The 27981-nt window shown below is 43.3% G+C and overlaps 1 protein-coding gene across 4 annotated transcripts; it reads left to right on the forward strand.

The window, feature by feature from the left end:
* The first annotated feature begins 104 nt into the window (after window positions 1-104).
* On the forward strand, window positions 105-27954 carry farp2 (FERM, RhoGEF and pleckstrin domain protein 2). Of its 4 annotated transcripts, none has more exons than XR_015035694.1 (27): window positions 105-221; window positions 888-1121; window positions 7918-8022; window positions 9363-9405; window positions 9493-9571; window positions 9930-10027; window positions 10465-10579; window positions 12649-12796; window positions 12904-12999; window positions 13104-13267; window positions 13372-13440; window positions 13570-13627; window positions 13799-14060; window positions 18824-19008; window positions 19215-19304; window positions 20195-20328; window positions 20409-20490; window positions 20583-20820; window positions 21165-21295; window positions 21383-21451; window positions 21543-21632; window positions 22809-22891; window positions 23230-23348; window positions 23603-24378; window positions 24780-24887; window positions 26013-26164; window positions 26298-27954. XR_015035694.1 is itself a non-coding variant. In XM_085773559.1 (27 exons), the coding sequence occupies exons 2-27, from the start codon at window positions 921-923 to the stop codon at window positions 26389-26391; spliced, it is 3153 nt and encodes a 1050-aa protein (XP_085629685.1). In that variant the 5' UTR covers window positions 105-221; window positions 888-920; the 3' UTR covers window positions 26392-27954. The 4 variants fall into 4 exon arrangements, 3 of the variants coding, with proteins under 3 accessions (XP_085629685.1, XP_085629686.1, XP_085629687.1); XM_085773559.1 differs by having other exon boundaries at window positions 24239-24378; XM_085773560.1 differs by having other exon boundaries at window positions 18824-18960; window positions 23603-23766.
* Window positions 27955-27981: the final 27 nt, after the last annotated feature.

The raw sequence follows: 27981 nt of genomic DNA on the forward strand, positions 1-27981 counted from the left end.
ATTTAAAGTGAAGGAAGGTAAGTGTTGGCTCTGAAGCCTACAATCCTCGGACACAGTTGAACCAATAGTAGGACGCAGAGGAGTGCTGCAGCCAATGACATAGTAGTCAGAGTGCGCACTCCTTCGGACGACGACGACGACGACGACCATGGACTGGAGTAGTGTCCTTTTCTTTTCGCTGTTGCAAACTTTTAGCATTTAGTTTCCACACGGAAAGAACGGTAAGTTTGACGCTGCTGTGTGGACATAATTATCATTTTGTGATATTCTGGTGTGGCGACTTTGTCGGAGAGAAAACTGGGTTGAGGGTTTTATTACTTGGGCTCACCTCTCGTCGGTAAACTGAGCCTCCTCTCTCGAAAAGAAAGTAAACTATTCCTTCTTTGAAGTTTTCGGTCACGTCGCGCGGTTGTTTGTCTCTTTTGAGGATGTTAGTGAACGCAACACTCAGGTCTAGGGACCCAGTGAGGCCCACATGCGACCACCGCGAATAAACGCAAATCTGCACGCCGTCATTACTTGTCGTATTTTTGGGTCGTCTTATGGGTCAGGCTTTAACTCGCTCACTGTTGAATGCTACATAGAATAACACTGTGTTGGCTTTTGGATAATATGTAACAACCTGGTGTGTTGTGAGAAGGCTATAATGTATGTCCATAAACAGCCCCAGGTATTCAGACTAGTACAGTTTGAATGAAACATGCCAAAACTATGTTAAACCGGTCACCACCAGGACTGAGCTGTGACTCAAGTTTCATTACAGCTTCGCCCACACTCAGACTAATTGTAACATTATTTAACCACAATTGTTTCATCATGTTTTGTTATATTCCCTCAACTTTGATTCTGATTTTTGTTTGTTTGTCCTCCTCTCCTTGTGTTTGCAGGAGTGTGGTGTGGAGGAGCTGCTCCGACCTGTAATGGGGGACATAGAGGGTTCATACCGGGTCCTGCAGACCCCTGGCACAAGGCTGGGAGCCCAGTTCAATGCTGGTATCAGCACTTTGGAGCCGGGCCAGAGTCTCAGTGGCAACATGGTCAGCGGGAGCAAAAGCCATGGGCGAGGACTGCAAATCCGTGTGCAGGGGTTGGACGACTCCCAGGAGTTCTTTGACATCGACGTAAGTGTCTCCTTAACTGTTGCCTCATTGTGAACCTGAAACTTCTGTTATTTACACTACTGATAAGTCTGCAGTTTGGTACACAGCAGGCTGTTTCTTACCTTATTGGCCTGTTATCCTGCTGGCGTGTAGCTGGGGTTGGGAACAGCTGCCACATGGCTTTGGTGCGGAAATCTCTTCCTCCTTAAGTCGGGCATTATTCGGGCAACTAAGTGTAACTCACCAGGGCACTTTTTTTCATGTCTTTGCAAGTAGTAGTGCTGGTTTTCTCTCCTGCTGTTTGGTGTGACCAATAAATGACCATCCAGGGCTCAAGCATGTGAATGAGTTCAGGTTTATGATTTGATTCAACACAGTTGTTGTTAAAGTCATGCATTGTAAAAGCATATAAATTACAAACCTGCATATTCCTCAGTGCAGGATGCAACCTTGGACATACTACAGTGGGCCTAGTCTTGTTTTGCTGTATAATAATCAGCCCCAAGATTTCTGGGATGACTTGACTTGATTTATTTGCCAAACAGGAGAGGATTGACAAACTTCATGCCTTTTTTATGTGCTGTCAACTCACTGACATCCTATAATGAAATTGATTTGTGCAGATCAAATTTTTTTAAACTGAACATAGTGATTCCGTAAAAATCTGAAATGTTAACATGAGTGAAGATACAGCCAAACTGTTTCCTTTCACTGTAATTACTTTAAAGAGAAGTGTAATCTCTTTTAAAGACTGCTGGTTGGCTTGGACAAACTTTTAGATCCACTCTGTGACAGTGCTTTCCCATGTTTACTTGCCAAGTTGCTGCAAGAGTCATTGAGAAGGCGAATAGGAAGCAATAAGGAAGCCACTATATCAGAGCAAGTTTCCTGCCTTTTCTGTGAGGAGGGGGGGAAAGCAAAGTGATCAAAGAAGACTCTCCACAATAAATAAACAACCAAGTCATTGTGCAGCTGATAGAGGGGTTTAATTTGCAGTGTAATATAACTAGAGCTGGCAGCCACTAATTGTGTGAGAATGGGTTAATATATGTAAGTTGTGCAGCCGCTCCGTCCTAAATCCTCATGTAGCCACAACAATAACGGTTCTGGCAGATGTAGTTTAGGAGCACTGCTGAGACAGACATTTCATAATCTTATGCACCATATGTCGTCTCAAAGTATTAAGCTAACAGCGTGCGACAGGCAAGTTTTAATTTGTAGGGAAGTGGGTCCACGCAATGCTCAGTCTAGAGGAAAATAAACTTTTGAGATTTTATGGCGATTATCCGCCCCTGCGTATCGAGAGACGACCGAACTTGGCTCAGAGAGATCAAAGTAAGCTCCGGACGACGTGTTGATAGGAGGTGGCAGACAGAAATACATGGCTGCAAAAGGGGAATGACGGCAATCTTGTTGTCAAGCAGACTGCAGTTTGCTGAGAACAAGATGTCCTCTGAGAGGCTTGCTTGTTCACCGCTGCCCGACATTGCTTTAATATTTCTGTTCATTCAGTTTGAGGAGTCGTGGGCTAGTGGCAGAGTGGCATTTTATGTGTGTGTACAGAATGGCTGCAGAGCCATACACGCAACTTGAGCATGAATTTCCTCTTTAAAAACGCACAGCCAGCGTGCCATATCAATCTGGACTTTTATGTCTTATTTGACCGCAATCTTTTGAAACAAAAATGAATGGAGCAGCATAACTTCTCCTACGTTTGAACTGTAGTTTTCCCTCATGAATACAAGATGTAAAAATAGGTCCGAAATTGCAGCGTTGAATGTCCAAAATGGTTGTGGCCTTAAAGCAACTGCCTCCCCTCATTGTGGCAGTTTGGTTGCTCAGCTGCCCAAATATCTTACATGTTTGTGTACACTCTTCATCACCTGCTATTTCCTCTCAGTGCTACTCCGATACATACACACTCTGATGTCAAATGTGATTTTAAAAAGAAGGAAAAAATCATTTGCTCTCTTATATGCATTGTTATCTGTGAAACACTATAGATTTGATTTCTTGTGAGAATGATAAACCAAGGCTGTGATGGGGGGGGGATGTCCAGGCTGCAGACACGTAATGTGTCTGCAGCCTGGAACCTGCAACAGACAAATCAGATCAGAGTGTGTGTGTGCTTTGATCTGTTGATCCCTTTTATCTACTGCAGGTACCCAGCATGGTCATCATCAGCAGACATTTGCTTGCATGGCTCTTATCCATAGGCCCCTCCCACAGGCAGCACAGGAGAAAGCTCAGCCTTGTGGTTTCTGGACAGGGAGGCAGGGCCAGGAGCGCAGAGAAACACAGGCTTCTTTTATCCAGCACAGCCAATCCCTTTGCTGGCCTTAACTTACAGCTCGAAAACTCGCAAAAAGGCTGAGGGTGGTATGTGGGACCTAGCTGTGTGAAATTGCAGTACAGTTGGAGGAGGAGGAGGAGGGGAGGGGGGATAGGGGGGTATATTGGTGGGAGGGAATCCAGGGCAAGCTTTGCTTTAGTGTTAGCAAACAAGCACATAAATAGCAAGGCTGACAAGCAAGTGGGTTTGGGGGAGACAGAGGGGCAGCGGCTGGTGTTAAAAGAGTAGTTTAGAGGGAGCAGTCGGGCCGGTACAAAGTTTGAGCTGGGGAGGTGGGGGAAGGGACACACACACACACAGGAGTGAAGCCCTGTTCAAAGTTTGGCCGAGGAATTTCAAGCAGTGGCCTGTTGTAGAAATCAGTTAGATTTTTTTTTCTTTTTTTGCAAGAACCCGATGATGAAACTTGTGTAATTCAATGGTAATGATAATGAATCACCACTGCTTTTTGTGAAACACCCAATGAACTGTTTAAAAGTGTTCTGTCTTCTTGAGCAAGATTTCCGGATTGGAAAAAGCGCTTGATTGTAGTTAGGAGGAAATGTACAAGAAGAGTTTGATTTTGTTTGTGACGGAACGGCCACGACTGGGAGTGTGTTTCATGTGCATGCTCAAAAAAAGGAGCACTCTTAATTACAACCACTACAGCTGAGCACTGGGCTCTCATCTATACAAAGCACTCACACTGTCCCACTGTGAGCTGAAGTAGCTAAACAATCTAATGGCTGTGCCTAGAAGGACTTGTTTAACATCTCAAACAGCCCCTCGCTCTGCACATCACACAGCTCTCCTGCTCTTACTTGTTAGCGCTAGCACTGATGACCTGTCATTCACTAAAGTTTCTGCTTTGGAGGTTGCAACGTATCTGGGTTACACAGGTGACACGAGCAGAAGGCACACTGACACACCTAACCCCGATTACCTCTTAGACAGTGTTTATCTACTGCTGTTCTGACCGGCTGCCCACAGGCGTGTCCTTAAGCCAGATGGTGAGAAGAAATCAGCAGCAGTTATTTAAATGAAAGTTGCCATTTGGATAAGAAAAGTCCTCAAAGGGCCCGCCGAAAACTTTAGAAACGTCTCCTCACGAACGTGTGAAAGTGGCCGCTGGAGTCGCAGAGCTTTTAAAATGCGCATCAGCAGGAGGAAATCTCCTGGTGGCGACGTCTAAACAATGTACATCCTACTGTGCCAAATGCAAGCCCCAACACACCCCTGCTGTCAGGAGGAGGTTCACGGTCATGGGAAGTATCAACCACGCTTAACCTGTCCTGCAAGCTCCACCCAGCCTTTGAATTGGGATGGATCATATCTGGGTTTCACCTGTGTGCATGAGTGCATTTTTGTCTGTTTTCTTCTTCATTCTCTGTGCATGAGAAGAGCAGTCCTCCCACATAGCTGACTGCTTTTCATGCTCACCACTCAAATGCCTCCCCCCCCACCCTCCTCCTCCTCTTCACACACAAACACGGGAAGATTTGCCTCCCACAGAAACATCTGTTTGTCATAATCCCGGCTGCTTTCGGAGCTTGATTGGGTGACCCACTGACCTGCCTTAACGTTGGAGCTCAGAAATGAGAGCGTGGTCCAGCCCGCAACTTGGGTGTGAACACGCTGAGCCTGATCTCACTGTCACATCACAGGCTGTTAGGTGGAAGCCTGTGCTGCTGCTGCTGCTGAGACATATTTACCCGAGTGGCAAAACATGGATTCAGATGAGTCATTATCACACATGGGCTGGGGGATGCTGACCAAATGAGATACCTGAATATATATACTGTATATATGTGTATAAATATATTTAAATCAAGTAGTATTTTGTATCATATGTTTTGGAAGGAACTGACTGCTTTACACTGCCCCAAACCTGAGAAATGACATGGGAATGACCTGTCACTGTCCTGTAGTTAATCTTCAGTCTAAAACTCTGATTAGAGGTAGACTGATTAATCGGTATAGCCGATCAAATATTTTATAAACTTAAGTTATCAGCAGACGTAGCTGATGGCTACACACCCTCCACCACTGGTTCAGGCTACATCTTCTTATTCAAGCATATCTTACACAGAAGGTCATGGTAACACTGGTGTGAACCCGAGATGATTTAAATTCAAGCAGAGCTCAAAATGCAGAATAAACTGCCCTCTGTATTGTGGAAATGGAGCTTTCTACAGCTGAGCTGCCAGCATTGTCATGGTCTTTTTAACCATATGCTGACTGACTGCGCTGACTCTCGGCAAGCTGTCTAGACCGTTGACTCATAATGTGCTTTTTTCATATCGGCTGATTAATCAGTTATTGCCTTTATCCTGCTCCAAACTATTATTAAATTGACCTTCAAAACATTTTGTTTTAGTCATCCTGAAATGCCAATCTTAATTTCAGTTGTTTGATTTGATTAATCGGGGAATAATTTCAGCAGCATTTAATAAAAGGAAAATCTATCACTTGTAGAATATTCTGTCATTTGTTGGTGCTGATAGTTTATCTGTGGCTCTCTCAACACTGCTGTGAGCAAAGTGAGCACAGAGATGATCACTGCTCTGTCATGTTGTTGCTCTAGATTAAAGTTTGGCTCCTTTCCATCTTTCCCCCGGTTGTCACTTGGAATAACCGTTCTTGAATGAAGAGATGACCAACATTTCAAAACGGTGGTGCAGTACAATAACTCTGCCCACAGTGCTGTATACACTAAAAGATTGCACACACATATAACCCAAAGTGGTCAGCAGGAAAGGGAAGTGATTTGTAGGGAAATTACCTGCACAGTTGTACATTGTCAAGAAATTACAACTGGGTGTATTTAGGAGGAGGTGAGGCGGGTGTGTGTGTGTAGTAGTGTAACTCCTGGATGGCTCTGATTTGGGGGCAATTAGATCTCTGTCATCCCTCCCTCTATGACTGTGGAAGATAAAGCTGAATGTCCCAGAGGAGGGTTTTTGCTCTCCCTCGAGACCAGAGTTCAGTGAATGCAGTTCCACATTCCTGCAGAGGGTTAATGACAATCACAAAGGAGGAGCTTCTGAAAGCGCACCAGTCAACACACAGTTTGCTCATGACTGCTGCACTGAGGAAAGAAATCACATAACAGTTTATTCTGATCTGCCATCGCTTTCTGGTTTTCATGTCAAACCAATTTACGCAATTCTGGCTTGGAATTTTTCACAGTTTAGTTGAATAACATTTTACACATACAATGTAATCCCATGGTTTTAGCAGTTATTAGGCTGATTAGATCTACATAAAAAAGAATGTAGAAGTCAACCTTAACTGTTGAAAGCTGTTTACACTGAATCAAAACTGAAAGAGGTTGAACGTTGAAACGTTAAAGAGGGAGCTTGTTTGGACATGTTGTCGTTTATTGACAGGGAAGGTTTGGTTTTGCTGTGATGACTTTTGTTGACAAAGCGCTTCAGACGCTGCATCACAGATTAGTGTATGATTAGATCGGTTCTGTAGAATCGGTTTTCACTGAATGAGTCAAACTGCGGCAGAATGCGTCAAAGGGTTCCTTACGTTTGGCCACAGATGCGCTGTGAATACTTACTGATGCCGTCTGAATAGTATGTTTGGCCTGCACTCAAAGACAACCCAGACGAAGTATTTTAACACACCAGTTTTTTCGCTCTCTGGCTGAGATCAGCTGTAATCAGACACTGTAAATGTGTGGAGAGAAAAAAAAGGGCATTCTGTAACAGATTCCTGAATTTATGGATGTTGTGTCAGTAGGTTTCACCTGCGATTTATAGATTTTGTGCATGCAGAACATATGATTGTATCACAGTAATGAAAAGACTAACTACAGTAAATCTCCTGGCGCTCTTTGAGTTGTAATGCTTTACTTTAGCCAATGCAAAGCAGTTCTTTTTATAAGGCTTTTAAAAATACTATTTCACATTACAACCAGATGTTTCAGACTATAATTTTCTCAAAAAGTCACAGGCCAGGATTCCAAACCTCAAGTGCAGAGTGTTCTTAGTGCATAGTAATTAGTTCTTCATTTAGTGAAAACAAACCCCAGAGCGTTGAGAAGGTAAACTTCGGCAGATTTCCTGCTTGTGACTCTGCTGCGCTCTGCTCTGCTCAGCGCCAGACGACAGTAAATGTACAGTAGGTTACATTTCTTGCCGTTTATTTATTTATCCAAGTCGAGAAGACCGTTTGAATCGACAGATGGAACATAGACGGCCATAAAACGCACAATGAAGTGGATCATTTACAGATGCCAAATATTTTCTGCACCACACAGACGGGCTGTTTGCTCAGTGTTCACTTTGAACACATGCACGGCCTTACTCACCTCGGCCCAAGTGGAAATCTGTTTTTGATAGTTAATCACCTGTGTTGTACTTGTTTGTCAGCTATAGTGCATGTAAGATTTATCATCACCGCTCTTGTGAGATCTTTGCGTTGACGTAGTGATGAAAATAATGAGTCCTTCCTCTCTGTTGTTTTTCCTTCCAGCCTAAAGCTTTTGGACAGACCCTCCTCTCTGAGGTTTTCCACAGAGGCAACCTCATAGAGAGCGATTACTTTGGCCTCGAGTTTCAGAATATGCAGCTGAACTGGGTACGTAAACCAGCAACTGTGTGTTTTCTTTCCTGTTTGAAACTGACACTTTGAATATCCAGGAACCGACATGCAAGCCGATCCTAAGCACTGGCGAGCAAAGGCAGGCAAGATTTTAAAGGTCGTAGGTCACAGCTTGCCAAAAGCACGACTTGAGTCGGGGTCAAGATTACCTTTTTTGAAGTCGGTCCCTGGCTGCTCAGTTACTCCTCTGTAGCTTCTCACAGCACAAACATGGAGGTGGGGTTGTTTGTACTGGACCTGAGCAGTATGTAATCTGGGGAATATTTTTAACTTGTCCGACACAAATACCCATACACAAACGTCAGACTTTCCATTGTTACATTCCTCTAAAAACATAAATGTAATTCAAGAAAGACCACCTAGAAGTTTTTATAGAGCAACAGAGAAGAGATATGAAACGCATATCATCTTCAAAGACGATGGAGTCGGTGTTAGTGTCAACACCAGTCAAACATGATGTAGGATATTTGGAAGTGATGCCGATGGAAGTTTAAAGGGCTTAATGACATAAACATATGCTGTAGTTCTAAAAGAAAAATCACAGTACACAACATATTAGAGCTGAAAGGAATTGGTTGATTAATTGACAGTTGTTTTGAAATCAGTGAATAGTGAACAGAGTCATTTTTCAAACAAAAATACCAAATGATTCACAGTTGTAGAGAAATTCAGTATTTGGGGATTTTAAAATGTGGCAAATGGGAATTCATTTGATCCTCACTTTGATGTTTTCCAGAAACCAAATATATTCAGCCTTATGAAGTATAATAAAACAATAAAAGACAATAACAAGCAACAAATCCTCACAACTGAGAAGCAGAAATGTCAAATATTTGACCTTTTTTTTTTTAAGAGTTACTTCAATGATTGGTTAAAAATCAAAATCAAACAATGCTCTGTTGACTGACAAATAAAATCCAGATCCACTGATCATTTTGGCTGTAATTGTTAACAACTAAGTATTATACAAACATCTTTACTTGTCCTTACTTTATTTCGATGCCCTAACATTTATTCGTGTAACAATAAGCTGAGAGAGGACTTTTGGTGAAAATCAGCTGACACCAATTTCTCAATTTATCTGTCTGGATTTAGCACATTGCTCCCTCAATCAGGCCCAGATGTACCAGGGCAGACAGAGTCTTAGAGCCAGGGTTGAAGCTAGTTCCTGCCCACAATATTTCCACATGACTCCGCTATCAGTCAGACACAGACTCAGTGTAAAAACTCATCAAGGTGAAGCTGTCACCACCTTGTCATATATTGTAAAAGGTTCTTGTAGCATTGTTGAGATGATGCTGTTTCTTTCTCTTCAGGTTTGGCTGGAAGCCACAAAACCTGTTGCTAGACAAGTCAGAAGTAAGTGAGCTCAAATATTAGCTCAAGCTCCTTTTAATGAAAATGTGTATGCATGCTTGCTGATGATGATGTTTTCTTGTTTTTCAGGACCACCAAATACCTTATTTAGACTGTCAGTGAAATTCTTCCCCCCAGACCCTGGTCAGCTGCAGGAGGAGTACACAAGGTCAGTGCCTGTAATTTCCTATTGGATATATTGAGCCTGTGCAGAAAAGCTTTAGCTTTATATTTATTTTTTTCTTCTCACGATTATGGTTTTCAGGGAATTACAGTATTTGTCCTCCCAGAGGTTTTTTTTAATGCACAGCAGCAGTCAGACCTCGTATTTATTTTCTTTTAACAAGGAACTCAGCAACTCAAGGAATCACTCTAAAATTTCAATGCAGGTTTTTCGTAGTAGTAATTCGTGCTGTTGTGTGATATTTAACTTTCTCTGAGACCTTTAATCCATAATAATCTGTTTTGTGCTCATTTAATTGTCATGAACAAAAACAATTGGACACTAAGCCTCTGTGTTTTTTTAGGTACTTATTCTCCCTGCAGATGAAAAGAGATCTGATGGAGGGCAGGTTGATCTGCACAGAAAATACTGGAGCGCTGCTGGCCTCTCATCTCGTCCAGTGTATGTTTAAAGTATTATTACTTCAACATGTGTTTGATTTCTAATTGAATGTGGTTTATGTTTGTATGATTGAGCAACACGTTGTAAATTAAGAATATTCACAAAAGCTGTACTTATTTTAAAGTTGTTTGGACCAGACAGCTCAGCGTTAGAGCTGACAAAACTTGCGGTGAAAGACACAAACAAGGATACAAGTGCTAAAATGTCCAGATTCCTGCAGTAAGAGCAGTTTATTTTACTGAGAAGTATTCAGCCCTATTATCTCATCCTATAGCTCCACGTCACAGATAAATGTCACAGAACTTATACTTAATTTCCTATAAAGCCCTGACAAAACCAATGTGGACACTCTGAGAGTCAGTGGTCCTTTCTTAATAGATATGTATGTTGATGTACAAAGAAAAACTGACGTCCCCTTCCTCTTCCATGAACCACAGCTGAGATTGGTGACTATGACGAGGTAGCAGACAGGGACTACCTGAGGATGAACAAGCTGTTGCCTTATCAAGACAAGGTGCAGGAGAGGATCATGGAGCTCCACAGCAGACACATGTAAGTCACTCCTTCTTGTCTGCTTTACATTTGTTTAATGTTACGCTGTGTGTTCTGCTTCCTCTTTCTCGACTTTGACTATGTGAGAAAACGATAGTTAACAATGCAAATCACCACCAAACCAAGAGCTATCAGTCTTTCCCTTCTCCCAGTAACAAAGTCAAAGTCAGCAACTCTCAATCCCATCAAGTTGGTACATACTGCTGCAGTGTGTCATCCTGACCACAGAATAACCAGCTGAGAGCCAGGCTGCAACTCTCTTTTCTCACTTCATCACTATGTTTTCACTGTGTTCTTTTATTTACAATGCCACTAGTACAAACACAACATGTTGAGTCAGTTTACTGTGACGTGGACACAGCTTCAGACCGTGACAGGCCGACCTCGGTCCCAAGCAGGGCCACACTGTTGTGGTTCAATGTAGTTGTTTCCTGCTGTGATGATGTACTGGTAACACAAACGGCATAATCACAGTTCACCAGGGAAATACAACACTAGTGAGAAGCACAAGCAGTTTTTGTTTTGGCTGTAAAATAATACGCAGGCTCTCAGATGACAAACATGTTGGTATATCCAACCTGAATGTGGTACTTTTTCAAAGGCGGACTTGTTTTTAGGACATGCATACATACTTCTTCCCCACTTCAGTCACACTGTTTGTATTTTATTTCCTGAGTATTGACTCATACATGGTTGAAAAGTTTAGAACAAACCAAAACCCTCAATTTCGAATCTACACATTGTTGCTTCCAACCTTTTGCATCATCTGAACTCCATGATTATGTCTTTACAAAACATGTATCACATGAATCATGATTTCTGAAACTTGTAAGCAGTGATACATCACCCTGAGCCCCTTTCCCTGTGGCTTCAAACACAAATGTTTAATGTTAACTATGATTAGACGAGTCAACTGAGACAGAACTGTGTTTTTTTTGCTAAACAACCCTAATGAGGGGGTTTGTCTCATTTCAGTGGTTAGAGCTTCACAAACTTGCTTGCTGCACTTTTCCCACCACCAGCCGCCTTGTTAGCACAGTAGTATCCTATAGCCAATAGGGGCTATTTTCAAACGAGTGTATTAGGTGGCTCTAAAGACCTTTGCTAATCTCTTCCCTTGGTTGCCAGGGTGGAAGCACAAGCGGCAAGTTCCCCAGGCCTAATCCCTCACTCTGGCCGGTCTATTAGCCATAAGGCCAGTGGGGCAGGGGAGGGCCCTAAGGAGATTTCGCTGCTTAACGGATGAACAAAATTAGAATGTGGTGATGATTGGACGGATATGTCTTCCTAACATGCTGTTTGGTTGTAATCACATGGTTTTAGATAACGCCTCTCAAATCCTCCAAGTTATAAGGGATTTAAGGTCACACTACTCGACGTACAAGTCATGATACAGTCTTAGTTTGTTCAGATTGTATTGCATGTGGTTAATCAAAAGGAAAGCTGCATCATGGCCACCAGGGAACACGCTATTGGCTCCGCAAGCCCCATTTTATTGCAAAGTACATCCTCAAAATGTGCTCAGGGAAACATAAAAGCTGTAGCTGATGTAGTTTAATTCAATAAACTTGGTGCCTGACAATTCATAGAGGGGAAATGTAGTTGTAAATGGCAAGTTCTTAAAATAGCATGTGGGTGATGATCATCTGGGGCTCTGTGAGAACTATGAGAAAAGGGAGCGATTATTAATGTGGCACATTTCATAATAAGACGGTTCAAATTTGTCTTGTATCATTTGGCCTAATGGAACCATGTTAAGGTTAAATAAAAGCGGCTCATAGATTAAGCCTTGGGGAACACCATGTGCCATGATGCTCCGTTTGGACAGGAGAAAGTAGTTCCTGTTTTGGAAACTGGTCCTGAGCCAGGGTTGGACAGTGTCTAGTTTTCTAATCTGTCTTATAAGGTCAACCATGTCAACTGCAGCATGAAGCCAACACTAAAATTTTGAGTGAATCAGGATCAAACTCAGAACCTGACCTGAGGTGCTTGTGTGTTATAAGAACAGCATGAAGAGAACAAGTTGTTACTCATGAATGTTCATGGATGTGTTACATTTTCTGTTTCAGGGGCCAGACTCCTGCCGAATCAGATTTCCAAATCCTGGAGATTTCCCGCAAACTGGAGATGTACGGTGTCCGCTTCCACCCAGCAGCCGACAGGGAGGGCACCAAGATCAATCTGGCTGTTGCTCACATGGGCCTTCAGGTTTTTCAGGTGACTGCTGCCAGCATACCAGCTCTCTCTTGTTAATGTGACCTTCAGTCCTCAAGAATGTGGCTCAAAAGGCATTACGTTCCTTTTAACATGATTTATTCTCCCAGGGCAACATAAAAATAAATACCTTCAACTGGTCCAAGATTCGCAAACTGAGCTTCAAAAGAAAACGGTTCTTGATCAAGCTCCACCCAGAGGTTCATGTACGTATTAATGAAAAGATCTGTGTCCTTGTTTGAGCTGGAAGTTTATTTTATCTGTATGCCTGACTTTCCTCATCCACTGATCAGCTTATCTTTGTTTTTAGGGGCCCCATCAGGACACTCTGGAGTTTATGATGTCCAGTCGAGACCAGTGTAAAATCTTTTGGAAGATCTGTGTTGAATATCACTCATTTTTCCGTTTGTTTGACCAACCACAACCCAAATCCAAAGCTATCCTCTTCACTAGAGGCTCGTCCTTCAGATACAGGTAGAAACCTCTGACACAAAAACAATACGTCATCTGTAATGCTCGTTGAGAGGAGCGGTGAAGTTTCTTTATCTAGTATTTTAATTCAAACCTCTTTCTGTCAGTGGAAGGACCCAGAAGCAACTTGTGGACTACGTCAGGGAAAACGGAGCAAAGAGAACGCCATACCAGAGGTGTGTGTGATTCTATATATATTGTGTATACACTGTTACACACTGGGAAAGATGTGTTTTCTTTTCTAATTCTTCCTAATAATTCACATTTATCGTTATGACACTGACATGATCTTCTCTGTTGCTCAGGAGGAACAGTAAAATACGAATGTCTGCTCGCTCTCTAGCAACAGATGTGCCAAAACAGGTCAGTGCCACTACAAGGCTGATGCATTTTGAAAAGACAAATTAAATTAAATCTTTATTAACTTTATTGAATAAACTAATACAATTCTCCTTTCCTTTTATTACTTCCCACCTTTTCTTTTCATCCCTTGCGGCTTTTGTTCCTTGTCCTGTCTGTGTTGCGCTCTTTCAGAGCTTGTCATTCAATGACAGTCTCAGGGCCCCAGCCTCCCCTTCCTCTGCTACAGTGTCCTTCCACCCGGCGCACATGTCTGGTGTCCTCCCACGAACAGAACTCCAACCGCAGCCCCAGCCTTTGCCTGCACTGAGCCATTCTCCAGCGCCTCTCCAACAGCAGCAGCAGCCTCAGTCCCCTCTGCAAACTACGAGACCCCCCAGCCCACCGACGGAAGAACCTGTCAAGGCTGCTTCCCCATCCCACTACGCTTTTCAAGGTGCCCCTAGCAATCAGGCAGCAGGACACTGCAGCCCCTTGTTTGTGTGTGTAGGTACTAGCACTTCCCAATCACAGCCTTCCAAAAATGGCAATGAGGATAATGAGCTTGGTGGGAGACGGGGACCCGGGTGCTCAGTGGGAGGGGGCGGAGGGAAGAGGAAGGGGGTTCTTACACCTGAGGCCTTTGAGGCAGAGCTTTTGCGAACCAAACAGAATCCAATGTTTTCAATGTCCAACTCACCTCTGCATGTCACAGAGGAGTTCATAGATGATGATCCCACTGAAATATCCTTTTATGGTGGGGGGGCCGAGGCCTACTCGTACGGGCTCGAGGACAAGGTAGATCAGTTTCATGATGTGGAGGAGACTGACCTCAGCAAAAACAGGATCTTTAGTTTGGGCATTGAGGATCTGAACGGTAATGCCAATCCCTTCCCTGATAGCATCGTTGGTAATTCAGAGACCAGCTCCTTAGTGAATAACCGCTCTGAGTGCAGTTCCCTTGACAACCTGGGGCTCAGCTCCGCAGGCGAGTCCATGTCCGTGGGTTACGGAGGCCCCGACTCCTCCTCACTCCGCCTGCTCGGCTCTGACTTCCAGTCGGAGGCCAGCTCCATGGTAAACTTCCCAGCGTACTCTGTGCGCTCTGACAGCAGCTCAGCCGTGCAGTTCAGTGACCTGGTGGAGCAGCTCGAGCAGCTCAGCTACCCGCCCACCGCCACCGAGGGCTCTGGGAACGGCAGCTCTGACTCAGACTCTGACTGGGGCTCTGACAGCATCCTCCCCCCTGAGCAGAACCTGTTTTACAGTAACCCCCTGACAGGGAACAGTGGTATCGAGGGCTTCCTCCTCCAGTGTCACAACCTGCAGGCCTTGGCGCTCTCAGACACCTCTGGATCCCCTCAGATTAAAATGTAACATGTCCTTAAAGCACTTGAGGCTTGGTCCAGGGCTGTCCAGTGTACAGAAAAACTCTTTTTGCTGCATTGTAATTAATAGTAATGAACAGCAACAACAGGGACACACCTTCATTTTTAATTCCTGCTCCATACTTTGGTTTTCTGCAGCAGCGCTGTTATTCTTACGTGTATCAGTGATGTGACCTGTTGTCCTTGGTACCCGCCATGGTCAGGTTGTGGTGCTTTTTTTAATCACTCCTGTCTTCTCATGAAACTTGGCTCATCTAGTTTTGGCCACTTTTTTTCATGAGATTCTTGAATAATATAGTCTGTCTTTATTTTTTTTAGTAGCATTCTGCCTGGTTAGAGCAAATGTTGATTTGGGACGAGTTCCTCAAGCATTTCAGAAAGTACAAAACAATTTTGTACTTTTATTTTGGAAGCTTTATATCTTCAGCACTCATTCTTCATCCTTTATAGTTGTGATTAATAAGTAGTCATAGGAATGTTTTCGGTACATAGCAAATTAACTCGAAGGAGATCAGAAAAGTGATGTCCAAGGCCTGGCATTATGCTTCCAATTTAGCAAAACTCAAATATAGCACATTAAAGGAACTTTATAAGAAATGAAGAGTTATTTTATGACAATTTCTAACCTTATTTGACCTACAAATAGGATATAAAAGTACATTATCAGCAGTAAAAATAATCATCCGGCTTTCATAGATGAATCATTTTTGTGCAGTGTCGAGTGCAATCAGAGTGGTGATGATTAATCAGTCTCTCATCTCAGGGTAAAAGTGAGACCAACAGTTGTCCAGGTTCAGTGATCCTTCACAGGCCTCCTGTGTTCGAAAAAAGACAAGACATGCCATGGATCCCCCACTTCGCATTTGCACTTCTGTGCCTTACTGACATCTGCTGGCTAAAGTAGTTGCAGCATTTTCACATCAGACATCACACACAGCACCACAGCAAGTAGGTGAAGAATCAGAAAAAGTATTTCACCAACTAACATAATAACGTCATGTTTAGAGAAGTTGAAGAATGTAAGCAGTGTACTAATGAGCCGTTAAGTACGCTGTTAACACCACTTTATACAAAATGAATGTATCACATGTAGTATGTCAGGCCGCAGCCAGCCATGTATAATAGTGTTTATTAGAGTAGCGCGTCCTAGTTATTAAACATTAGAACGTGGAGCGTCCAGATGTGACGAGTGTTCCATCTTCCAGGAGACTCTTTGACAGCGGTCGGTGTGGGAGCTTTTGTTGTACCAGCAGTGTGTGTTGTGAGGTCGACACTGCCTCGTCTCTTCTGGCCTTTAGCATGTTTCAGGGTTTTAGCATGAGCTGTCTCCAGGATACCACCAAGATGGTTTTCTGTGTGTTGGAAGGAAAACGGGGTTGGGGGAGGGGGGGGGGGTCTTTTGCACATTAGCTATGAATTTTTCATCACTTTTTTATATTAGCTACATTTCTTATAACATTGTTTTTAAGCTTTGATAAAGGAACAATTGTTTTCAGTCACGTGGTCAGTCACCAATATAAGAGTATGCACAGAGCTTTTTTTAAATCAGCCTCCCTCCAGGCGTCAGATCAGTCTGCGGTGTCATCATGTCGTGTCAGGTCGAGTCTGACCTCAGATGAATTTACTGTGCCATACAACCTGAAAACCCAATACTGTGTTCATATCAAACTAATCAGTAGCGTTTTGTTAGTTCCCTGATGTCATTTCCTCCCTGACTCAGCGCGTCCAGTTTTTAATTTCCTCCTGTTTAGCTCACTTAAATCTGCCTGAGGGGAGATTTCACTTGACTCTGCACAGTTTGCCTTTTTCCCTCTGTACAACGTGACAGAGTTTTGTCTTGTCAGCAGCACTTGCACCACAGTGCCTTAAAGCACTTAACTTTCACTTGTTTCATGCCATACGCTTTTATCTCAGGTGTACGTTCCTGTTTACTTTTTAATAGGTATGGGAAGTTTCCAGGAAGCACGTGTGTGGGGAAAGGGGTTTAGTGGGAAAGTTAAGCATTTTCCGTTCTAGACATCAAAAGACAGTTGATAAACACTCACCTGTTCTCATTGTCATTTTGAAGGATGGCACGTAGCCATTTTTTAATGTTTCCTTATTATGATATCTCTTAAGTCACAAGTGTGGACAGCTTCTGTGTCACCTTGGGGATGATTTAGCTTCACGCAGCATCAGTGACACTAAACCACAAAGAGATATGATGAAGGGTTTTGTCTTGCTGGCTTTTATTCTTTTTTCTTTTTTTAATTTTTGGTTCCTTGTCTGCCATGTCCTACTCCCCACGTCTCAACTAAAGACTTAATTCATGACGGGCTGACATTTATAACCAGCTAAGCTAACAGCACTTAGGCATTGAGTAATCATCACTTAATCCTGAATTTGTATATTTACTTATCATAAACGATTTGTACTTAATGTTTGTATGTTTTCCTCTCAAGAATAAAGTAATCACTTTTGGGTACCATGAATGTCAGACTTAAAATTCTTTTTGAGATGCAGACTGAAATCATGTAAGCAATACTGATGTAATTTCTTGTTTCTTTTATCATACACTATTATAATTCTGCAGTTTTATCCTCTTCTTCATTTTTGAACGATTTGCAATGTAAATGAGCAGCTTGTGATCCCTCTGCAAAATTGATTAAAAGCTGGGGTCATATGCTGCAGCAACATGCTCCATGTTGTCTGTGTTGACTCATTAGTGCCCCACACCTCAGCCAGTGCTTTTATTGTCTGAAGGACTGTATCACATGTCCTCCTGGACCAGTTAATTATCCTGTTTAGAGTTGAGTCCTCCTCTGTCTAACAACATTAGCAGATGAAGCCTGTATTGTCTCGCAACAAGTCAATACACACACTCCCTTTTCTTTTACATTTGAAACAACAGATTCATATGTTGTCGGGGTTGGTTGAGTCGAACTCATACACAAGATTCCTCAACCTAATTCCAGCTGAGTGTGTGTGTGTGTGCTCTCTGTTTGGACAGGCTTTGTGCCAAGTCATTCCACAGCAAACCCCCGTCCTCTGGCTGTGGAGCCTGACGTCCTCCCTCCTCTCCCCTCCTGCCTTTCCCTGTGCTGCTTTCACATTGACTATAAACAACTATTTACCCTCCAGACAGGCCACATTCCTGATAAGTCTTTGCATGAGCAATTATTTCCGGGTCGAGGACCGACTTTTTTTTTTTTTTTTTTTTTCCCTTCTCAGCCTCCCCCTTTTTTTTCTCTCCCTTTCTTTTTCCTCTCTGATAGAATTAGAAGAACAGCTGTGGTGACCTGTGACTCAGTAGGACAGCCTAGCGCTTCGTCTGCTTGTTTTGTTTCCTCGGTTGTTGTGTAGCGAAGCTCTCGGGCAGAACAAAAGCAGCAGAGCAAGTTCTCTGAAATGGAATCGGGCTCATATAAGTTGGTAATGAATCATTTGTCCTTTTTGCAGAGGGCTCTGAAAACAATGGCGAGGGGTGGGAAATGTGGGAACCATTACTTGCCTGGGTCTACTCTCCCGTCTCCCCTTTCATTTAATGGCCAGTGTGTGTGATGAACCATTCCACTTGTTTTTCTCTGAGAGGAAATGAGATAATTGTGGAAAAACAGTTTAGGTGAAGATAAAGGTTGTGTATATCTGCCTGTATGCAACATAAAGTTTTTGTAAATATGCTATTGTACTAATTTTTGTGTTTAGAGCATAATTGTTGACTTGAACTCCACCTATTTAAAAAGATCATGTCAGACCCGTTTGAGTGTGAATGACATTTAACCCTTTTTATTCTTATTTAACCAACTTCCCCAGTATCACACGATCTTTAATTTCTGTATTCCCTCTTCCACAGACTCAGTGGTGGACAGCCCCCAGCTCTCACCCTTCAACTCTAAGGGGCCTCTCTGCCTGTCGCCCTCCTTCCAGATGTCGACCCTCAGCCTGCCGGGCCAGACCCCGTCTCCGCTGCAAAGCCCCATCCTGAGCGAGGTGGGCAGCAATGCCAGGCTAGAGGAGGAGGAGGAGGGCAGGAGGAAGGTACACCGCTTATATGCAACCCTTCCACCCCCGCCTCAAAACATTAGTAGTTAGTACATTGGCCTTGTAATTTATAATGGGGACGGGATTTTCTAACTGTTCATATAATGGAGAAATTAGGAAAACAAAGGTTAAGTTTCTCATAGTGAGTTTTGTCTTCATCATCATCGCTCAGTTTTAAAACTTGTGTCACTTTTCTGCTTCAGAGATATCCCACCGACAAGGCCTACTTCATTGCCAAAGAGATTCTGACCACAGAGCGAACGTACCTGAAAGACCTAGAAGTCATCACTGTGGTGAGTTTTAATTTAATTTGAATTTAAAGAGGAACTAAGCAGGATTTTACCTGGTTATGGCTATGCTGCATTTTTATCTTAATTACAAAGCTCCGGAGTAATTGTGATAGTTAACTACATGACTTGTGACTTGTTATGAGTGAGAACGGCCTCCGCCCCGGTGTCCCAGCTCTCGTCTCTGCGACACCACGACACAAACGTGCTCCACAACCCGTAATCTTTTGTTTATGACAGTTCAGACTACACAGATAGACGTCGTAACATCGTATATGTTACATAACGTTATCCACCGCTCCATGGATTGCTTTTTCACTGGCTTTATTGTAAACAAATACACATGGCCAGGTGGAGGGATAGCAAAACAGTGGAAAAGCGACCAGACTTTAAGGTTTTTTTTTACTGGATTTACCAAGACACAAATAATGTGGTTATTGTGAAGAAATGTAGAAATCTGAATTATACACTTTTTTGTAACAGCAAGTCAGCAATGACAACAGAAACCAAAAATCAGTGTATGAAACTGTAAAATACTAAAAAAAAAAAGGAAAACAAGGTTCTTTGAGTAAATTTTAAGGTTTAGTTTAACATTGGAAACTATTTCTTGTTTAGCCTGCAACACCTCCAAATTGAAAGAAAAATCACTATTCGTCACTTGTTTGAACCAAGAAGCTAAAACTATTGAACTAATATTTAGCTGGCCATCCAAACAGACAAAGAGAAGCAGCAAATCATCACAGTGAGGAGGCTGAAAGTTTGATTCAACACTAATCAAAAAAAACAACAACTCACTGATCAGTTAATCAACTAATTATTTGAGCTCTACTGTTTTCATACCAGTTTATTTATTAGGAAGATGATGTGTATAATTATGGTTCCTCTGCTGCTCCCAGTGGTTCCGTAGCGCTGTGATCAAAGAAAACGCCATGCCTGAAGGCCTGATGACCCTCCTCTTCTCCAACATCGACCCCATCTACGAGTTCCACAGAGGCTTCCTGAAGGAGCTGGATCAGAGGCTGGCTCTCTGGTAGGTGTTGTGTTCCCTCTGTGTCTTTGTGTGGGATAAAATGAACCGACTCTGATGTTAACAACGACCCGTCTCCTCAGGGAGGGACGCTCCAACGCTCACGTCAAAGGTGACTACCAGAGGATCGGCGACGTGATGCTGAGGAACATGTGCGCTCTAAAGGTGATTTGCCGGCTCTTGATTTATCATACCCTTCTCTGTACATGTTTGACTCTCAGACTGAATGTCATGCACCTTATGCTCGTGGTCCTCAGGAGTTCACCAGCTACCTCCAGAAGCACGACGAGGTCCTGACGGAGCTGGAGAAAGCCTCCAAGAGGCTGAAGAAGCTGGAGACGGTCTACAAAGAGTTTGAGCTGCAGAAGGTCTGCTACCTGCCCCTCAACACATTCCTGCTCAAGCCCATCCAGCGCCTCATGCACTACAAGCTCATCCTGGAGAGACTATGCAAACATTATTCCCCTGTGCACCGTGACCATGACGACTGCAAGGGTGAGCTCTCCGAAGTCTGTTCAACTGTTACTGTTGGTAATGCGACGTCAACTGTGAAATGAAAATGAGTTAGTCGCTAATGCTGAGATCAATTTGCGTACTTTCGCGCTCACATCTGTTATTTTGATTTTGCATAAGTGCGCTGAAGTGCAGCAGCATGTAGTGCACTATAAGAACCTGGACGTGGGGGGTTGGGTGTCCCTAGATGCAGTGTGATAGTTTTCTTTTTTTCCCTCAATTCTTTAAAAGGACAAAATGAGCTGTGTAGTCCCTATAGCCAGATGATAGATAGTAAGCCAGAGATGTAAATATTTGAGATTCTGATTATTCTTGTTTCCATACAGAGGCTCTGAAGGAAGTGGCAGAGATAGCCACCCAGCTGCAGAGCAGTCTGATCCGGCTGGAGAACTTCCAGAAGCTGACAGAGCTGCAGAGAGACTTGATCGGCATCGAGAACTTGACGGCACCAGGCAGGGTGAGCGCAGCGACACGGAGCCGAGGGCAGGGGGCGCCGGAAACTTCCAGCACGTTACATTATCTAACAAGCTTCGTCTGTTTCTAGGAGTTCATACGAGAGGGGTGTCTGTACAAGCTCACCAAGAAAGGGCTGCAGCAAAGGATGTTTTTCCTGGTGAGTGTGAAACTACTGTAACTGTAACTCTTCGTGAGTCGAACTTTTGTGCCCTGAAGATGTCTCTAAATGTGTCTGTCGTCCTCTCCAGTTCTCAGACATGCTCCTCTACACAAGTAAAGGTGTCACCGCCACCAATCAGTTCAAAGTGCACGGCCAGCTGCCTCTTCATGGCATGATCGTGAGTATACAAAGACAAAGTCACTTCACCTCCAACTTTGTGTCTTGTTAACCTGTGGACCCCGCTCTCAGACCATTAGTACGACAGGATGATAACACATACAGTAGGACCTTCAGTGTGAGCTAGGGTTGTGGCACTTGAGACTGGTCTTGGTCTCATGACGGGTCTTGGTCTTGTTTCGGGATTGCTAACATTTTTACTCGGTCTCATCTCAGTCGAGCTGGACTCTGGATTTTTTCTCAAGACCTGTCAAGACCACCACTTCAGTGACTTCTTTTTCTTTTTTTTTGACCGCTACTCACTCACTTTATGTAATGTAATTCAATAACTTTAAGATACCGTGTTGTTCTGCAAAAGTATCTGCTTGTGTAACCATCTGGAAAATTTGGTTGCACCAGTGTCAAATGTAGGAGACTTAAGTAGGTTCTGTTCAATCCAAACTTTGTTTACATTAAAAATGGTGTAGATTTTATATAAAATTATCTTTTCTTTTTAGCTGAGGAATATTGTAAATATGGGCTAAATATCTTTTAAATATAGAAGAAATATAGTAATGGTCTTGAAAATGGTCTCGCATTGGTTTGGTCTTGGACTTGGTATTCTCTGGTCTTGGTCCTGACTCGGTCTCGGGTTAGGTGATCTTGACCAGAGCGCTAGTGTGAGCTGTATCAGTGTGGCAGTGTGTTGAGCAGGGAGGGCCTGGGTCTCCTAACTTTACATGTCTCTGCTTCACTCCCGGCTGCAGCTCATTGTGCTGGACGCACCGGTAAGTCCTCTGAGCTCTCAGCCAGCTTGGACGCCCCAAACCCTACACTTCTTGTCCCATGCTTGTGTAGACAGGCACACCATGTCAGTCCTCTCAGCTGCCTGTAGTTTAACATGGACATCCCACATGATGAAGTGTAAACAGCACGTAGCTTCCTTGTGCCAAAAGTGAAAAGTGTGTTTGGGATTTTATATGGATCCTGATAGGAGGCTGAATGAGAGGAGGGATGTCATCTAACTCCATGTAAATGAACTGTATTTGAACATATAGATGCTTCAGTAGAGGCAGGTGTCTCTTTTCTGACTCAGTTTCCCTTTTTTGTCAAATCCTGATCTTAAATTGTTAGATTAGACCAGCACGTGTTTCCTCCCCCTGACTGTGTGTCTCTGATGTGTCTCTGTTGTCTGCAGGTTGAGGAAAGTGAGAACGAGTGGTCTGTCCCCCACTGCTTCACCATCTACTCTGCTCAGAGAACCATCGTGGTGGCAGCCAGGTGAGAGTTTGATATGAGACACGTGTTCTTCAGCTACAAGCTTCAAGTGTGTGTTTTTAACGTGTGTACAGAGCCACCAGTTCGTCCTGTCTGAATGTTTGGAGAGCATCACTAATGTAAATTGTTAATAGCTGAGTAATGTGTGACCAAAGGAGGAGCTCAGTGTAGAAAGCTTACTACAGTCATACATAACGAAACAGAGGAATCATGTTTTTCAAATAAACAACACTTTTTTATGAAAGTTAAATTTTACTCTGCTTGCTTTTGACCTCTAAAGTATTTCCTGTTCATAATAACTCAGAAATATTGTATCTTATCTCTTTTTTGTGTGTTTTCAGCTCTAAGGTGGAAATGGGGAAGTGGATTGAGGATCTCAACCTGGCCATTGACATGGCAAAGAAGTCTCAAGAGAAATCCAGCATCTTCCTGGATACTGGACTCAGCGACCGCTCCAACCGTAAGATGAAGCTCAGTTTTCTGTGTAAACCTGCAGTAACAGTAACCACGGTACCTGCTGAGTGGAAACGTCCGCTCTGTGTGACTTATTTTAGACTTTCCTCCCTCCAGCTGAAAACGAAAAGTTTTTCAGAAGCTTTCTCCTTGGGACATAGCAACCGTCTAAAACTAAAAGTACAGTTAATCCCTCTCCTCCACACAACTTCCCGCCCCCCTGCTCCTCCTCCCCTCCTCCTCCTCTTCCTCCTCTCACAGGATCGTCTGACGAGGTTTCTCTGGAGCAGGAGTCGGAGGATGACATGAACTCCTCCAGGACTTCCCTGGACAAGCAGACGCACCACCGTGCCAACACAACCATGCATGTGTGCTGGCACCGCAACACCAGTGTGTCAATGTCCGACCACAGTCTGGCTGTGGAGGTACTCCTCCTCCGCCCACAATAAGATGCATACACACTCATTTGCATACCACATACACAACACAAATAGGCAACAACACAGACTCGGAGCAGTTTTACTTGCATGTCAGTGACACCCATCACCACTCCACCGGTGGAGCTTGACCGTCTGTCGTCGCCCCGAGTCCATCTCGACGTCTCACCTCGTCTTTCTAACCTCTGAGTTTCCTTGAACGTCTTTCTTTTCCCCTGGGGACTGTTAATATCCTGTGTTTGTACTGTCTCCTGTTGACTGAAGTGACTCTTTTCTTGTTATCCTTTGCTACTGAGAGCATTTCTATTGTTATTTCTCTGACACTAACATTTCCACTTCACTTCACAGAGCTGGAAGGATTTCCTAACTGGTTCACTTTTCCTTTTCCTTCCTTTCAAAGCTAACACGCTAACACTTTTCTCTGCACCCTCTCTTCCTTCTTGTCTCCTCGCCCTCTCAGTCTTCTGCTCTCCGGCCGTCTCCCCAGAGCTTCCTCCTCGCTATCTCCTCGGTCAAGGTCAAAGACCAAACACCATCACACATGTTTGCTGGTACCGAAACCAGAACCTCTCTCTCACAGATTACCTGCGCATGAATCAGGTACTAGAGACACAGGCCACATAAGAATTAAAAAAAAAAAAGTCCTTACAAGATAATACAAAATATTAGTATGTATGTAGTATGTGTGAGACATCTATTTACAACTGTAAATTGCTGTGCTGAAGGAGAATACATTATTTTTTGCACTGGCTTTGATAACATTTTACTTCAGCAAAGTTATTTGTTAAAAACAGGTTCAGAGCAAGAAACAGTGACACAACATGCTGGTGATCCTGAAGTTAAAACTTCACACACACAAACACGTTACATAATTTCATGTAATGAGTGAGATATACCACAAGGTGTCACTGGCACACAGCCACCGATCACTGACTGTTGCTTCAGCCACATCGATCCCATGAAGCTCTCCTTGTCTGACCTGTGTGTCGTCTGCTCTGCAGAACCAGCTCTCAGGTTACCTCCTGAGGAAGTTCAAGAACAGCAACGGGTGGCAGAAACTCTGGGTCGTTTTCACCAACTTCTGCCTGTTCTTCTACAAGACTCATCAGGTGAGTGTTGACGTGCTGATTCCGGCTAAGAGCACAAAGCCAGTAAAAACATGTACCGGTAACTGTTTCCAGTGGAAAAGCGAGTCCTGTTCCACTGGTTTAAAAAAAACCCTGCAAAGACCGGCTAACATCAGACTGTTGTCGGCAGGGGAAAAGGGTTCACTGAGCATTCACTCCCAGGTCAGTGACGGTGCAGGAAGCAGACGGCACCTGGGTGAACCCGCTCATTTTCAGCCCTTCTCTGCTCTAACAGGCGCTCACTGGTGAAAGTGTGAGCTGCAGTCCATACATTAGTTTTAAAAGCTCACAATAACCCATCAGAGGAGTGTGTGTATGTGTGTCAGTCCAGAAAGACAAACTCAACTGGGGAAAGCTTTTATTTATTAGCAGATTTACTCAAGTTTAAAGGGATAGTTCAACATTTTGGCAAATTCGCCTATTGCCATAATCCCCATAGTCATAGGGGTAGGTTTATTACCTTTAATTATTGGTGCATGTTGTTTTGAGATCTGTGGGGCTCAGCGAACACAATGGAGCTGAACAGGTCCCCGGTCCCTCATCAAACTGATCAAATTCACAATCCAACAACTCCAAGTTGTGACCTACACATTCACTTCACTATCTTCGCGAATTTGCCAAAATGTTGAACTATCCCTTTTTTTAAAAAACAACAACTCATAGCCACTGATTTAGGTGGAAAAGGCCTAACGTTTCTTTTTATATAAGAAATTCCAGGGCAGGGAGCACAAAGAACACACACAAATACAATGAAATGATGTAGGAATATATCAACTAGTCAAAAAAAGTTAATACTATTAAAGAGGTACAAAACTAAATTATAAGAGGAGGTAGTTATCAAGTAAGGTGCATAAAGATTGCATACAATACAACTACAGCTCAAAAAAATTCTTTCCCTGGATATTGCATTTGTTGTTTTATTGCTTAGCAATGCTTGAGTACAGTGTAGTTTTAGTCTGTGTGATTTAGGAGTCCTGTAACACCTATGGTTAATCAAATTGTTGATATTCCAGTAATTCAGTTCTATGCACAATGTTCACTGCACTCAAAATATTATTAAAAGAAAATATGTAACTAAGACGTGGGTGGGGTTGTTGTTGTTTACAGGACGACTTCCCGCTGGCCAGTCTCCCTCTGCTCGGCTACACAGTCAGCACGCCCGAGGAGTCCGACAGCATTCACAAGGAGTACGTCTTCAAACTGCAGTTCAAGTCCCATGTTTACTTCTTCCGGGCAGAGAGCGAGTACACCTTTGAGAGGTACGAGCACATTCACTTGTATATAATTTATTCCATGACTTCCCAGAGCACTGTCACACACTGGACGTGGTAATTCAGTAATAGTTTTAAACTGCAGCCTGCTGACGTGACGCCGCACACTGTCTCCTCACAGATGGATGGAGGTGATCAAGAGTGCAGCCAGCACCACGGGTCGGATGAGCCTGCTCATACCTAAAGGAGGTCCTATGGAGATAAATGGAAAGTAACTCACACGGCGTGTGTCTGGAGGCTGGGCCTCCGGGACAGCAGACAAACTCCACTCAGTCTCCTCAGAGTCGGAGTCCGTTTACAGTGGAATGAACATGAGGACATTAACCAGTGGGGACTGAAAGATACTGTCAGATTTGAAGTGTTAACATTTCTCTAATGCTCTGTGCATTGTTCTTGATTAATGATGTAAATGATAACATTTGCTCCAGTATACGGGATATAATGAAAGGGAGATGTGTACATTATGATCGCTTCTTTTTTTTTTTTCCTTTTTTTGCATGTGTAGCATTCTTCACACAGATTGATATCACAGGGAAAACTGTTCAACGGGACCAAATTCAACACGGACGGCTAAGGTTCAGGCTTTTTGAAGGACTTTTCATGACAAGTGAAGCTTTGTTGGGTACAGCACAGTGCGGGAAAACGGGTGAAACAGAATGTGGAAAAATGAAGGAACAGGACAGTACGTGCTCTCTTCATTGTTTTTTGGAAGAAGCAGAAGGGGCTGAGTGTGTGAGAGAGGGAGGGAGGGAAGGACGGAGAGATGGAGGCGAGCAGGTTACTGAAACGTCGACACAAGTTAAAGAGTATTGCCATTTAATTTTGGGAGACTCATGGGAAGTTTTGAGGAATTTATGAATTCATGCTGCTGTATGGACAAAGACGCACAGTTTGGCATCAGATGTGTAACAAAGTGAATATTTCACAGGGTTTTAGGCATCAACCTGGTGAAATATGGCTAGGCAGTATTTATTTCTAAGACTATGAGGCCAGTCCGGTTTGGAGGCTTTTTTTTTTCTTTTCTTTTTTTTTGGCCAGTTAACATGAGGATGTTTCAAGTGTTCAAAGGGGAGCTGCTCTGCTTGATACTCCTGATTAGTTAGACAGTGTTATTGCCAGTTTGGTGAAACCTTCTACTATAATAAGTGTAATCTTTTATCCTGTTATTGTTCATAGGGATAACAGCTCGAGGAAATACTGTGCAGTGGTGACTTTAGTGCTTACTCTGTGGGAAAGTTTCAGATTTTTCTTTTTAAAACAAACCAGCAGAACATATTTTTGAAGTCATTGTACTTGGTGATCATGTCTTTGTGTGTCAGACTGTTTAGATGAATGGAAGCTGACTTCTGGGAGACACCGGTGACACTTCCTGTCAGTTATTTAGTGCTCTACATGCAAACATGGTATTATTTTGGTATATATTTTTTATGGAGACTGGAACCTTTACTCTGTTTGTGTGTGTGTGTGTATGTGCGCATGTGCGTGTGTGTGTGTGTGCAGAAAAAGCCAAGTGTGCAGTCTTAACCTGCTGTATACACACCTCCCTGCCTCTGGAGCTGGAACACACGGTGATGATAGAGGTCACCTCCCAACCATCTGACATCCTGTGTGTAAGTGTGTTTGTGTGTTTGTGAGAAACCAACTCTGTCGCACAGTTAACATTGAGTATGTTACTCCTATTTATTGTCTAGCATGTGATCAGGGCCGTGCTCCTGAATGCCCTCATGTAGTCTTCATGTTATTCCATTGAAAAGCTAACAAATAAAACATTGTTTCAAAGTTGGTGTCTTTTTGCGGACAGTTAG

Source organism: Trachurus japonicus, chromosome 4 (assembly GCF_045865225.1).
Source record: "Trachurus japonicus isolate A0001 chromosome 4, Traja_1.0".
Classification (NCBI taxonomy): domain Eukaryota; kingdom Metazoa; phylum Chordata; class Actinopteri; order Carangiformes; family Carangidae; genus Trachurus; species Trachurus japonicus.

Excerpts from the sequence above, each read along its gene's own strand:
- farp2 (XM_085773561.1), top strand. The coding sequence starts at position 921 with ATGGGGGACATAGAGGGTTCATACCGGGTCCTGCAGACCCCTGGCACA. Across the intron at positions 1,122-7,917 it reads AGGAGTTCTTTGACATCGAC|CCTAAAGCTTTTGGACAGAC; the intron begins GTAAGTGTCTCC and ends TTTTCCTTCCAG. Across the intron at positions 21,452-21,542 it reads AGCAAAGGATGTTTTTCCTG|TTCTCAGACATGCTCCTCTA; the intron begins GTGAGTGTGAAA and ends CGTCCTCTCCAG.